The 15,760-nt window shown below is 40.2% G+C and overlaps 1 protein-coding gene across 1 annotated transcript in view; it reads right to left on the bottom strand.

Annotated features, from left to right (window-relative positions):
* Positions 1-7,450: 7,450 nt before the first annotated feature.
* Positions 7,451-15,760, bottom strand: part of LOC138958844 (melatonin receptor type 1B-like) — a 9,443-nt gene continuing 1,133 nt past the window's right edge. The window contains exons 2-4 of the mRNA XM_070330145.1: positions 14,113-14,254; positions 12,824-13,220; positions 7,451-12,060 (exon numbers count right to left, since the gene is read on the bottom strand). Of these exons, the coding sequence (XP_070186246.1) occupies positions 11,634-12,060; positions 12,824-13,220; positions 14,113-14,254 (966 nt within the window). The 3' untranslated portion in view covers positions 7,451-11,633. The remainder of the gene's footprint in view (positions 12,061-12,823; positions 13,221-14,112; positions 14,255-15,760) is intronic.

Raw genomic sequence — 15,760 nt, 5'->3', positions numbered from 1 at the left:
TGCACATTTTGGACTCCTGAGGATGAAGTACATGTAAAATGTTCAGGTATTGAATGTAGAAAAACGATTGTATTGCACTAAATTCCAGAGTTGAGGTCATTTGTCCATGTGTGTACATGTGTATGACGGGCGCAGTGGCGTGGTGGTAAGACGTCGGCCTCCTAATCGGGAGGTCGTGAGTTCGAATCCCGGTCGCTGGTGGGTTAAGAGTGGAGATTTTTCCGATCTTCCAGGTCAACTTATGTGCAGACCTGCTTAGTGACTTAACCCCCTTCGTGTGTACACGCAAGCACAAGATCAAGTGCGCACGGAAAAGATCCTGTAATCCATGTCGGAATTCGGTGGGTTATGGAAACACGAACATACCCAGCATGCCTACTCAACGAAAGCGGAGTGAGCTGACTATGCTCTCGGAGCATTATGTGGGGAACCCAAATGGGCAAACGAGCTCACACGTAACCAGAACAATTCTGGAACGCTGAAGAAGAAAGAAGAACTAGTACATGTGTATGTTAGAGAGAGAGAGGGTGAGAGAGAGAGAGAGGAGGGGGGAAGAGATTATGAAAAAAATCTTTAACACGGTTTAACACAACATCATTTTATTCACTTTATACACAGTGTATACAATTACAGACATATAAACATGGGGGGCATAAGATTACATTATGGGCATTAAATACATAGTGGTATCTGTCTTGACAGAACATCCCCTAAGGAACCGATAAAACAGTCATTTCATAGAAGGTGTCCCTTTAATTATAACAGGGATGCGTTGGCAAAATGTATTACACAAAGAAAGACATCAGAAGCTGTCCTCTATCAACAGGTGACTCCTTGTTAAAAGGTCTTGCCTTATAATCAAAATATAGGGAGAACAAGTCAGTGAAGATATCTGTGAATGTAACTTCTTGATAACCCTGTTTTTTTTAACCTGATATTTAAAATAAAAAGTACTTGAACATTAACAGTAACTAAGTCAATTTGAAACATTAATTGCAACACAAACCTGATTGACTTTTTTTTTAAGTAGTTGCCAAATCACAAACGTAGAGAGCTTGCAAAAAGTAACGAAAGAGAAATGCAAGGATATGACTTATTTTTCTCTTTGTCCTGTTCTTAACAAACAAGATGGACTCCCTCAAAAAACAAACGTCTCCTACTCCTCCTGTCCTTCGTTCATGGGCTGAAACTCCCATGTTCACTCATGATTTTTCGCGAGTGACTTTTTACGTGAATGACCGTTTTTACCCTGCCATTCAGGCAGCCATACGCCGCTTTCGGGGGAGGCATGCAGGGTATTTTTGTGTTTCTATAACTCACCGAACTCTGACATGGATTACAGGATCTTTTCCATGCACACTTGGTCTTGTGCTTGCGTGTACAGTACACACGAAGGGAGATAAGGCACTAACAGGTCTGCACAAAAGTTGACCTGTGAGATTGGAAAAATCTCCACCCTTAACCCACCAGGCGGCCGCGGCTGGGATTTGAACTCACAACCTTCTGATTAGGAGGCCGAATTCTTATCCACCAGGCCACTCCACCCGTCTAAACAAACGTCTAATTCTGTGGTAAGGAAAAATGTATTCAAATCAACATTTATTTCTGATTAATCCTCCAATACGAGACAAGTTAACCTGTACAAAGTAGTGCCATATTCAAAAACATTTTAATGGCGACACAGGACAACACAAAACAATCGGATGCATTTGTTAACGTTTATATTTATCTATCTATTTGTTTTACATTTTTACTGAAGTGTTTACGAGGAACATAGACAATAAACTACTTTTGTGCAACATATTTCAAGTAAGTGGCTTACACTCACGTTTGTTGAAAGCAAAATATTTTAAGTACAAAGACCCAAAAATGGGCTTTACCAATACTGCACCACCTTTTTTTTCACCACAAAAAACACGCAGGGAAATTCGGAAAATCGAACGACACAGTATGCCTTTGTAACATCTTCAGAATAAGGTGAATCAAAATTAATTGTTCTTCTGGAATTACAGTCATTTGTAAGATGTTAATTTTTAGGTTTAATTTTGAAATGATTTAGATACGGCAACCACTGCATGGTTAAGTTTTACAGCTGGTAATTTGAATATTTCAGGACTGTGTCATAAAACTTTTAACACATTTTCAAGATTATTACAAACCGTCTTGCAAAGATCCATGAAAATTAGCCCACCTAGTGCACTGCGCTTCCCGTTTAACTGAGAAGCTGACGTTTTATAAAGACATTGTGCAATATCTGTGAAACAGCGCTCTAAATGCAATATGTAATAGTTAAGTTCCCTCGGCTGAACTAAGCAAATAAAAAAAGGGGGAATGATGATCTAAAAACAGAACCAACACGAAACAACACACCAAAAACTACAAGTAACAACATTAAAACAAAAGAGGAAAAAGAGATAGAGAGATGACGGTAAAGTTGAGGAATAAAATCATTCCTGAGCTATAAATATATTCCCAAGGTAATTAAACATTGTTTTTTTAGCCCATAAAACCAGCGTGTTCAATCTGAGAAAAGAAAAAAACCAATCGACGAAAAAAGAGACTTGGAATATACTCAAAATGATTCTAACCGGGGTTACCATCTAAGAAGCCCAAAATACGGGATTTAACATGTAACAGTGGTATATGATTAATTTGCCTTGTATATATACAGCAACAACTATATCATAAATGCGTACATGTCATACTGCTCTAAATAAACGTTAATATTTTCGTATTATTCAAACTTTTTATGTCATTTAAAAGACATTCAATTTGGCTTTGTGGCACACGTTTCGGGTCAAAGATTTCTTTCACATGGGTCACGTGACCCCCGCTCAAATAAGGGTATCGACCGTGAAAAATACGTAAAGTACCAATTAAAAAATCGACGAGAATTCAGAATAGCTGGCACAACTTGGCAACTTTTACATACGAAGAGAAAGTCACATAATGTATCTACCCAGAACAGGTTGTTTTGTTGAGCTATCTTGCGTATTTCGTGTGTTATGTCATTCCTCGTTCTAGTGCGGGTCTTGCCACGCATAAGCGGTCGGAAACGAGAGGATTTTGCGTCAATTTTGATGAGAAACCTGACAAATAGCGCTGTCTTTCAGCAATGGCCAGGTGGATTGTTATGAAGCTTTCATGATCTCATGCCGTGTCTACATACGAGACGTACTTCGGGTAAAATGTCGGATCTATAGGCTACACTTTGAGATATTTAATCAAATGTTATGCAATTTTCCTTAAAGAGTTCTGAAACCCGTCATTGGTTTGTGGACTTGCATCCAAAAACTTATGACTTTGCATGCATACAGACATATTATCACTGAGACAATTACTACCAACGTTGTCTTTTCAACAGAAATGCTAAAAGAAACTCACAAATCAATTGCAAAACAAAAAACATCGTACAATAGGCTACCCCTGTCAGGTTCCGTTGAACAAATACGCTGTTCAATTTGTACTCCATAACAATTATCCGAGCTGAATGCGCATAACGTACTGTACAGCTGCGACTTTAAAACGATTATTTTCTAAAAAACAAAAAAATTAAAAGGACGGAGATTGATTTCGGTCGATGTACTTTGGGGGTGGTGGTGGTTGAATTGAGGAGTGAAGGGTGGTGATTGGCTGGTAGTTTGTAAGTAGTCCCTAATTTGCAGAAGAGAGGAAGCGGCTGTGGTGTGTGTTTGGTGTGTGTGTGTGGTGTTTGTGTGTGTGTGTGTGGTGTTTGTGTGTGTGTGTGTGGTGTGTTTTAATGTGTGTGGTGTGTGTGTGTCTGCAGGGGGGGGGGGGTGATTGAATAGTAATTTGCAGAGGGGATGAGTTTGGCTTGAAAAATACGTAGATGATGGTGGTGGGCAAACAGTAATGGAGGTGGGTGTATGCAGGGGGTAGTGGTGTTTGAGTGCATGTCTGGGGAAGGCAGAGGGGCGTGGTTGTTACTTGTAGTTGTACCAAGGAAACAAAAGACTAAATACATGACTCGGTGATGCAAAAATAGCAATCCACGATCGCTGCCATTATGCTTTAAACTTAGGGGGCAAATAGGTAGGCTACAATTATATCCAGCACGACGACGTCCATTTTCACGTATATATGCAGACTTGCGAAAAGCAAATCTGCTTGATCAGCATGTTGACCGTCTAACAGATTCAATAGCCTTTTAACTGGAGCCGACGTCGTTTCTTTTGTTTGCGATAATGTGACGTTGAGTTATGATTTGTGTATATTTATCGGTCTTTGCGGATGTCTTTTACCTGCTACTGACGTACGAAGGTCCTCATAATGTAGTAGTTTTGGTTCAACACAAACACGCACGCACACACTGACAAGCACACACGCGAATACATACATGAACATACACGCACATGCGTGCTTGAGCAGCGGACGTACGCAGACAGGCACGCTGGCACACACTGACACTGACACACACACACACACACACACGCACTGGTTAGAATCGGTTTGTCTGTTGCAATGGTGTAAATATTGTCCTAAAGGTTTGGATACTAATTTTGAAGATTTTGATAAAATGATAAAAGTGTCCATAAATAGAATGAGAAGAAAAGAAAGCATAAGAAGAGAAGAGAAAGATAAGAAGCACACACAAAAACAAAAAAAGAATGACAAATAAGGGTCCGATCCCCCCCCCCCCCCCCCCCACCTGCCCAAAACAAATTACTCATAAAAAACCCAGGGGATTTGCTCTATCTATCTTCCACTGATGGCACCACAGTAAGGTCCGAAAGAATAGTGTAGTGGAAAGAAAGAAGGAAACGAACAAACAAACAAACAAACAAACAGGCACTTATATGTAAAGAACACAAACAAATAGAATCATATCTAACAGTAAGAAAAGCAAATAATGCAAGGTAGTAGGGAGGCTCAAACAAAACAAGTCGCGTAAGGCGAAAATACAATATTTAGTCAAGTAGCTGTCGAACTCACAGAATGAAACTGAACGCAACGCAACGCAGCAAGACCGTATACTCGTAGCATCGTCACTCCACCGCCCGTGGCAAAGGCAGTGCCAGTGGAATTGACAAGAAGAGCGGGGTATTCGTTGCGCTGAGAAGGATAGCACGCTTTTCTGTACCTCTCTTCGTTTTAACTTTCTGAGCGTGTTTTTAATCCAAGCATATCATATCTATATGTTTTTGGAATCAGGAACCGACAAGGAATAAGATGAAAGTGTTTTTAAATTGATTTGGACAATTTAATTTTGATAATAATTTTTATATATTTAATTTTCAGAGCTTGTTTTTAATCCGAATATAACATATTTATATGTTTTTGGAATCAGCAAATGATGGAGAATAAGATAAACGTAAATTTGGATCGTTTTATAAATTTTTATTTTTTTTTACAATTTTCAGATTTTTAATGACCAAAGTCATTAATTAATTTTTAAGCCACCAAGCTGAAATGCAATACCGAAGTCCGGGCTTCGTCGAAGATTACTTGACCAAAATTTCAACCAATTTGGTTGAAAAATGAGGGCGTGACAGTGCCGCCTCAACTTTCACGAAAAGCCGGATATGACGTCATCAAAGACATTTATCAAAAAAATGAAAAAAATGTTCGGGGATTTCATACCCAGGAACTCTCATGTCAAATTTCATAAAGATCGGTCCAGTAGTTTAGTCTGAATCGCTCTACACACACACACACACAGACACACAGACACACGCACATACACCACGACCCTCGTTTCGATTCCCCCTCGATGTTAAAATATTTAGTCAAAACTTGACTAAATATAAAAACGAACAGCCCAGCTTGACAACAAAAACAGACACCCCCCCCCCCCCCCTGGAAAAATAATGACCCATGAAAGAAAGCACAAGAAGTAGAACAACAATAACACACACACACACAAAGTTCGTTTTAATCACACCAGATAACAACACGAACACACATAAAGTGTTACATGTTTTAATTAGCCGGCGATTGTCGAACGAGAGGCTTTCACTTTAAAACCAACAACATTTTTTTGTCGTTGCATGTTGGCCATATGAAGACAAGATGTGTGACTGTCGAATGTGCGTAAGTGCTCTTTGCTCATCGAATTAGGGTTATTCTCTCCAGAGCCGTGTACCAGTGAGAACCATGTTACAAAGGTGCTATTTCTTTACTAGACTGAGACATTTTAACCATACATGAACAAATTGATTTCAACTATAAATACTGGGTTCAAAATTATATATTCTTGGGCCTGCAGATAAAAAATTAGAAAATATGTGCACATTTTATTTGTCTACGTTCAGTAAATTACAAGTAATATGGAAACCAAAGAAAGACAAAAATATATGCTGTTTTGTTGTTGCATGTCTGTTTCATTATCTATCTGGAATATTACTGGAAAAAAGTACAGAGAAAACATATAGTTGCCATTCAATATACGTTATTATCATTTAAAAGACTGATAATGCATGTCACAAACTGGTACGCAGCTCTGGAGAATAACCCATTGTGGTTTCATTTCGGAGCTGAAACTGCGGGGCAAAAAATTATCGGAGGCCTGGGTTCTCCCGTTATATTGCAAGCACGTTGAACTTTCCATAAACGCTTTAACTCGATTTGACACGTCTGTTGGTGTTCGAACTTCGCGCTTCTCTTGTTAACAACGACTTTGCAGTTCCTTAAAAAATGAAGTATAGCTAGCTAGCAATTTTCAGTGCAGATACAAGTGTACACTCTATACTAATAAGAATGACATACTGAAAGAGAAGAAGAAACAAGTCGCGTAAGGCGAAATTACTACATTTAGTCAAGCTGTGGAACTCACAGAATGAAATTGAACGTAGTCCGCCGCTAGTGCAAAAGGCAGTGAAAGTGACGAGCCTGTTTGGCGCGGTAGCGGTTGCGCTGTGCTTCATAGCACGCTTTACTGTACCTCTCTTTGTTTTAACTTTCTGAGCGTGTTTTTAATCCAAACATATCACATCTATATGTTTTGGGAATCAGGAACCGACAAGGAATAAGATGAAAGTGTTTTTAAGTCGATTCTTTCTTTCTTAATTTGGTGTTTAACGTCGTTTTCAACCACGATGGTTATATCGCGACGGGGAAAGGGGGGGGGGGGGGGATGGGATAGAGCCACTTGTTAATTGTTTCTTGTTCACGAAAGCACTAATCAAAAAATTGCTCCAGGGGCTTGCAACGTAGTACAATATATTACCTTACTGGGAGAATGCAAGTTTCCAGTACAAAGGACTTAACATTTCTTACACACTGCTTGACTAAAATCTTTACAAACAATGACTATATTCTATACAAGAAACACTTAACAATGGTAAAAGGAGAAACAGAATCCGTTAGTCGCCTCTTACGACATGCTGGGGAGCATCGGGTAAATTCTTCCCCCTTACTCGCGGGTTTTTTTTAAATTGATTTCGAAAATTTAATTTTGATCATAATTTTTAATTATTTTAATTTTCAGAGCTTGTTTTTAATCCAAATATAACATATTTATATGTTTTTGGAATCAGAAAATGATGAAGAATAAGATGAACGTAAATTTGGATCGTTTTATAAAAAAATTTTTTTTTTTACAATTTTCAGATTTTTAATGACCAAAGTCATTAATCAATTTTTAAGCCACCAAGCTGAAATGCAATACCGAAGTCCGGCCTTCGTCGAAGATTGCTTGGCCAAAATTTCAATCAATTTGATTGAAAAATGAGGGTGTGACAGTGCCGCCTCAACTTTTACAAAAAGCCGGATATGACGTCATCAAAGACATTTATCGAAAAAAAGAAAAAAACGTCTGGGGATATCATACCCAGGAACTCTCATGTCAAATTTCATAAAGATCAGTCCAGTAGTTTACTCTGAATCGCTCTACACACACACACACACACACACACACACACACACATACACCATGACGCTCGTCTCGATTCCCCCTCTATGTTAAAGCATTTAGTCAAAACTTGACTAAATGTAAAAAGGAAGAAGTAAAACAATATACAAGAGAACGAAAGCGTGATTAACACTACTTCGCCATAGTTTATTACTATCGTATTCTTTAAACAACAGCTAAAACAACAATAACATCAAGTTTTCTTTGTTGTAACTTACGTCTTGAGGGTGTGAGTATTTTTTCAAAATGTCACTGACGTATCATCGATGGCAGTGGACGGTTATCTTACGCCAACAACAACAACAACAACAACAACAAGGAAATAAAAGGTATGTTGAGCAGCTCCATCATCAATTGTGTCAGAACTTATTCGTATCTTGCTTTTTCAATCTTTTTTTTTACTAAAAAATTACAAAATCAATAAAACAACAACTGACCTGCACGATTACATGCTAGATTCAACATCCACCACCACCTCAACAACAACAACAACAATACCCTCAGCAACACCACCACCAACAACAACAACACGACAAACAACAACAGCAGCAGCAGCAAACAACAAAAGCAGCAGCAACAACAACAGAAACGTTGCAAACAAAGATAGAAACAAACAAGCACACAAACAAACGAACAAACAGCCACCAGGCAAACAAGTGGACGAAAAGCAAATAAAAAAAACTGTTGATATTCATCAACCGTGACATTAGTCATTACAGCCAAGAATCAAAAGAAGAAAACCACAAAGAAAGAGAAAAACGGAGAGAGAGAAAAACAATGACAGGAAAAAAGAAAGGAAGGGCGATAGACATGGAGAGAAATATAGAGAGAGGGAGAAACACACACGGACAGACAGACGGAGAGAGAGACAGACAGACAGAGAGAAAGAGAGAGTGAAGCGTGTTACCCAAACAGAGCGACGTGTATCAATAGAAAGGCGAGGACATATAGGCAGACACAAACAATGAGAAACGGACAGATACAAACTCTGTTGCTAAGAGGTGATGGGTTAGTGAGAGACAGAATGCAAATGCAACAAATGTACTTGTGATTTTGGCTGCGCGTCTAATCAACAACAACCACCACCACAACCATATCTACAACAACAAACAACAACAACAACCAACAACCAACAAACAACAAACAAACAACAACAAACAGAATAATTCTTTCTTGTCGCAGCGAACGAAACAACGACGACGACGATTGTTTTGGTGTCGCAACAAACATCCCGCTACTACGTGTCTGAGTATTGTCTTTCTCTGCTGATGTTCTCAACGCAATCGTAATTATGCGACATCTTCCGACAAACGGCATCACAAGAAATTTGTGGAGCCAGGGCTACTTGACTAACCGTGCGTAAAATGTAATTTGAACATATTGATAGCCGAATACATTTTTTGTCAAAGTTGAAGAAATGTTGACAGTTTTTTTGTGTGATCTATCACAACCGTCAATGATACCAAAGCTTTGTATTTACATATTGAGAAGGCCGATTGACAAAAATCAACTATAAATTCATTAAAAATGGGACGGCGGCAAATTGAGATTGCACCAAAATGGCATGTGGATCTAAAACCACCCCCACCACTCAGCGTAGAGGCTCTAAACAAGAAAAAATAATAATAATAAAAGGCATGCATTACTTTGTGGAATGCGATATTTTTACATTTTTACAAATCGCGGTTTTAGGTTCGACGTGATTTGTAAAATGTTTTTACATTTTTACAAATCACGGGTTAACAACTGTTTCTATTCGGATATCCAACCGACCCTGTTTGTTCTTTTGCCGACAGTATAATTTTTGTCAAAAATACACTGCATAAAAAGACTACTTTTATTGTTTTAGCTATTTGACCAAATATCCTCATTTTTGTGTGTGATTCCAAAGTCACGGGAATTTGTGTGTCGTATTTTTCACTTAACTACTCGTTTTACAAGGTGCGAAGAAAAAACCCATATCCATGAATTCTGGAAATGGACAAAGAAGGAACAGTCATTTGAAATGATGTGGTTCCTGCCCACTATGTAAATGTAATAGTATACAATATATCATTAATAAGAATGGTCGGCCATAAAATCTTTGGCACAAAAAAAGACCGTACACCACAAAATCTCACATCTTTGGCAAAAGTTGTAGACTGTGGCGTTACAAAACCGTTCATTTTTAAAATGTCAGCTAGAATATTGAAGAAAAACAAGTTTTAAAAATCGTGTAACCTCTGCTCTTCAGTCAAAAGAACATAATATTCATTTCTCAACAAGGATTCTGAAGTTGTGGCTATGCTACCCGGCAACAACTTGATCAGTTTCAAATACTGAAAAAAAAACCAAAAAAACCCATTCTTCTAGAAAAAATAACCTAGGAAACAGACTGATCAGCGGTCCAAATGAAACACAAACAGCCGTTTCAAGCAGGTGAAATATGTATGATACATGAATATGTCTCTTAACTAATTTAACGACAGGCCTACTGCCTAACGGTGATTTTTAGACTACGGCTGGCCGACACTCACATACATTTTTTAACTCGGGAAGGCCTCAAAAAATGTCCCAACTGATTCTTTTTTTTTTTTTTTTAATTCACCGTTAAAAGAATGAAGACGGCAAGGGCACGCTTTAATCGCTATTTTTGCCACACATTTTGGCTTGAGCAAAATCTTTGCTGTAACAGCTAGTAAATGTACATTACCTTCAGTTTTCTTCTAAATATTTAGATTGGCCAGAACTAATTATTTCTGCCCTACATAGTAAGCAGAGAGAGAGAGAGAGAGAGAGAGAGAGAGAGAGAGAGAGAGAGAGAGAGAGAGAGAGAGAGAGAGAGAGAGAGAGAGAGAGAGAGAGAGAGAGAGTTTGTTTGTTTGTTTGTTTGCTTAACGCCCAGCCGACCACGAAGGGCCATATCCGGGCGGTGCTGCTTTGACATATAACGTGCGCCACACACAAGACAGAAGTCGCAGCACAGGCTTCATGTCTCACCCAGTCACATTATTCTGACACCGGACCAACCAGTAGAGAGAGAGAGAGAGATTTTTGTTATTTAAATATTACGTAAGAAAGAAGAGTGCATAATGCAAAAGTGAGCAGTCACTCTTTCATGTATCAACCCTGACAGATCCACTTTCGACCACTGATCTCATAAGAGATGGACTAATATAGACTAGAGCCTTCAATAAAAGTGAGTTACAGTAATATACTAAAGGAAAAGGGAAAGAAAGAGTGTGAAAATTTGAGCATTCTATGTTTCATTATTGATTCAAACGTGGAGAGTGTGTGGTCACATCCAGTTTCGGCTCAATTAAAGTGAGTAATAATAAGCTACATATAACCAAAGCGAAGGGAGAGAAAGAGTGAGAAAAGTGAGCAGTCTCTGTATCATATCCGACTCATCCGCCCCGCTGAAACGCGGAGAGTGACGTCACATCCGCATCCGGTCTGTACGTCAGTATAACGGCTTACTAGTGCCAAAACCTGGGATTACCATTATCACGTGAAAATGAGTAATTAACACTGTCAGTTAACGTTTTCACGTGTTAATTACTCATTGTCACGTGAAAATTTTCTAATTTTCAGTTTTTGGCTCTTGCCATCCGTCAGGAAGCGAGCCAAGACAGAAAATTGGTAAATTTTCACGTGAAAATTAGTCATTAACACGTGAAATGTATTTTCTTATGAAAATTAGCCTTTTCACCGCATAATTGTAATGTTCACGTGATGATTACAACTATGTAGTTCTGGCACTAGTAAGCCGTCATACGTCAGCTCAATCCGTGCTGTCGTTGCTGCGGTTGCTGCCGGAGGAAGCGACATTTGTGAGGCGGGAGGCAGAGATCTTGGCAATCTCCGTGGACTTGGTGTCCGACTCGCTGGACAGAGACGCACGGCCGCACGAGCCGCAGCCGAAGCGACGCATGACCCCGGTGCGAAAGTTGCGGTTGGTGATGGTGTAGACGATGCAGTTGGCGGAGCTGTGGAAGTGGGCCAGCATGGTGACGAACAGGTGCATCTCCGTGGACAGCTTCTTGTAGAAGTCGAAGATGATGACGATGGCGTACGGGGTCCAGCAGACGAGGAAGACCACGAAGATGCCCAGCAGCATCCTGGAGGTCCGCAGGGTCTCCAACCATGTCTTGCGCATGCGCTTCGGGTCCGTGTCCTTGTCTTGGAACTGGTGCAGGTTGAGTTTGATCCTGAAAAATGCGTGAGAGCATAATAAGATGTTTGTGAGAAGAAACGGCGTTATGTGGCATTAGGTCTGTGCAGGTGCGGGTTGGTCCTGTAAACTACCAATGTCGATTAGCTTTTTCACAAATGCAAAATGACATTTTTCTTCCTGATACCTTAGAATAAAACAACATCCGCTTTGTAAGCCGCAAAACAACTACATCACCCGTCAGAGTATAATGGAACCTGTCATGTATATTGCTAGGCAAGCATATCATGTTCCATTTAGAGATAGCTCCATTAGAGTAAGTCAATTAGCTAAAGGTCCAAGGGACAGCACTCCGTATGAATATGGCAAGAGTTGTGGTTCTTGATGATAAAGCATGGCCGAACCAACACTATGTCTCCGCCTCTCTGAACATAAAACTTACAAATACAACAGAACCCATCTCCAATTACTCCCGATTGAAGACTTCTCCCTTTCAAGACTCAAATTCATCAGATTTTCTGTTCATGACCTCTGTGAAATGATCTCAATTTGAAGACTACCTCTTTTGAATTTCTCAGATTTTAGAAGGAATCTATCTTAAAAAAATGAATGAAATGAGGATTAAATTAAGTCACTTGTTCATTTCAATGCATGTTATTCTCTCAGGTGCCAGGAGACTGGTTCCGCAAAACTCTCGCTTACTCTATAACGTGTGCATTTAGAGTGCTTACTTCCCTTTGTTTATCAGATCAGATTTTTGAAGCTCTACAAAGGGACTTTAATTCCACTGCATGACTCACACGTAGATGTGCCTGAAGATGAGGATGTAGCAGATGAGCATGAGGAAGAGAGGGGAGAAGATGAGGACCAGGGAGACGAACATGGTGTAGGACAGCGAGGCAGTGCGATCCCAAATACACTGATGGCTCTTGGCATCGAAGTAATGACCGCCCCAGCCGAAGAAGTTGGGCACCTCAAAGAAGAAGGCTCCCACCCAGGCGGAGATGCAGAGGCAGATGCAGGACTTGGTTGTGAAGATCTTGTCGTAGATGTTGTGGTGGCAGATGAAGACGTAGCGGTTGAAGGAGGCCAGGGAGAGGGAGAGGAAGGCGCAGAAGCAGGCGGTCAGACACATGGAAGCCACGCCCTCGCACAGCCAGCGCTTGTCGTCGAACCAGCCCTCCCCCTTGATCACCGCTGAAAGCATGCATCCACATTAACATTTCTGCAGATTCGAAAGTAACACCAAAAAAATGGTATGAACTTTTTTGTCTTTTTAATTTTTTTTTTAATTTTAAATTTCTTTATCAATTAAGAATTTTACATTCGAGGCAACAGACAGATGCTAAGAAATATGTCCCCAGCGCGTGTCCCCTTGATCACCGCTGAAAGCGTGCATCCACATAAACATTTTTGAAAGATGCGAAAGTGAGAAAAATATTGGTATGAACTTATTTGTCCTTTTTTTGTTTGAATAAATCCAAAAACAAAGAATGTTTATATATTTGTGATTGTAACGTACTGTTTTGTCAATAACAAACGTTCCAACAACTGACCTTTCTTGTTTTTTGATTCTTTCTTTTTTGTTTGTTTAAAAACTTAACATCCCCATCATCACCGCTGAAAGCATGCATCCACATAAACATTTCTGGAAATTCCAAAGTGAAAAAAATAGGACACACGTGTGGTCACAAAATGTCTTGCCAAGGACACACTTGGGGACAGGAAATGTCTTACCCATGACACACATGGGGTCACAACAATTTACCCAGGAAACACATGGGGTCACAATTTTTTACCCAGGAAACACAAGGGGTCACAGCATGTTTACATAGGAAACATATGGGGTCACAACATATTTACTCACGCCCAAATGGGGTCACAAAATGTCTTACCAAGAACACATGGGGTCAGAAAATGTCTTACCCACGACACAGATGGGGTCACAACAATTTTTACCCAGAAAACGGATAGGGTTACACATGTTTACCCTGGAAACACATGAGGTCACAAAATGTCTTACCCAAGACACACATGGGGTCACGAAATGTCTTACCCAGGACATACATGGGGACATAAAATGTCTTACCCAGGACACACATGGGGTCAGCGACGGCGGCCACACAGAGGTCAGCCAGGGCCATGTTGATGATGAACACCTTGCCCGTACGCTGCAGGTTCCGCATGGCTCCGATCACCGTCAGGATTAGGAAATTTCCTCCCGTTCCCACCTGAAGCAGGGAGAACATGTAGCATCGTATGGTGGCACTGGATAATAAATGTTGTTTAACGCCCTCACGGTTCAACCATTAGGGGCCCCGGATGTTACCCCGACTTTTGATGATTTAGAGAAAGAAAAATAAATAATGATAAATAAATAAAAGGGGCCGCCGCGAAGGAGGTTTTGGCTGTGGTGTTCGAGCTCCTAGCCACCAAGGCACCAGAGGTTGGCATTAGTACTGTGAAGTAGATTTTATAGTTTATGGCTGAGGGCGGGCAAGGACGAGAGTGAGAGAACTGAACTGATCTGATTTGAACTTTATTTGACTAAGATTAAAGGCACAGTAAGCCTCCCGTAAACCACCACAGAGCTCCCCGAGCGTCTACATACAGTACAAGCATACTTCCATTTAAACGCTCACCGAACGGGAACATCCTGGCTGCTTTCTGTCGAGCGTGAGAAATTTTCAAAGAATTTATTTTCGTGGACTTGGCCCTTTACAACAATGGCGCCTCGTTTTGGTGCTGGACGGCTGTTATGAATATCCCGGAAATCACGTCCGGACAGTAAGCCTCCCGTAAACCATCACAGATACTGTCAGGCTTTTACACACAGTACAAACACCCTTCCATTTGAACGCTCACCAAACGGGAACATTCTAGGTGCCCTACGTAAAGAGCGAGCTTCTTCTTCTTCTTCTGCGTTCGATGTTAATTTTTAAAGAATTAATTTTGCAGATTGTCTCGAACACTTTTTGGACCCATCCTGAACTCAGGTCAAAAATGAGTTACTTCCCTTAAACTGGCGATAGCCGTGGATCGATGATTATCAGAATGTTTTTGGACCGTGGTGCGTTTTTGCGCTAGACCTAACTTTTAAAATCTAAATAATAAATTGACAGCTTGTTACACAAACATTCTTTAATCATAAAAGAATTCTTTTTTCATCAAGACAAGATCAGTGCAATTCGAAGTTGTGAAAGTTTGAAAAAAGAAAAGCCCGGAAGCAGGGTCACGCAAGGGTCGTAGCAGACGACGGTTTATGCGGCAAATCGCCGTTCCTCTCAAGTCAAAAGCCATCGCTAGAGTTCTTGTGAACCTCAGCCGTTTTTTTCGTGCATAAAAACGTGCTATTGTAGATAAGCTCACATCGAGTCGCATTCAAATGACTAACTGACGACTACATTGTGAAAAAGGGAAACTGGATCACACAGGTTCACGATGGCTCAGGGGTAAGATAAACCACGCAAAAATAAATTCTTTGAAAATTGTTCGCTCTTGACGGAGGGCACCTAGGATGTTCTCAATCGGTGAGTGTTTAAATGAAAGGGTGTTTGTACTGTGTGTAAAAGCCTGACCGTATCTGTGATGGTTTACGGGAGGCTTACTGTGCCTTTAAGATTTAACGCTAGGCCTTTTCTTACAGTCTGTCAAACACACAATAAAAAAAAATTAAAACTGAGAGAAAGGGATGAAGAGAGTGAGACAAACAGTGAAAGCCATTTGGGATGTTTCAC

The sequence above is a fragment of the Littorina saxatilis genome, linkage group LG2 (assembly GCF_037325665.1).
Source record: "Littorina saxatilis isolate snail1 linkage group LG2, US_GU_Lsax_2.0, whole genome shotgun sequence".
Taxonomy (NCBI): domain Eukaryota; kingdom Metazoa; phylum Mollusca; class Gastropoda; order Littorinimorpha; family Littorinidae; genus Littorina; species Littorina saxatilis.
This window is presented reverse-complemented; position numbering and strand designations above follow the sequence as displayed.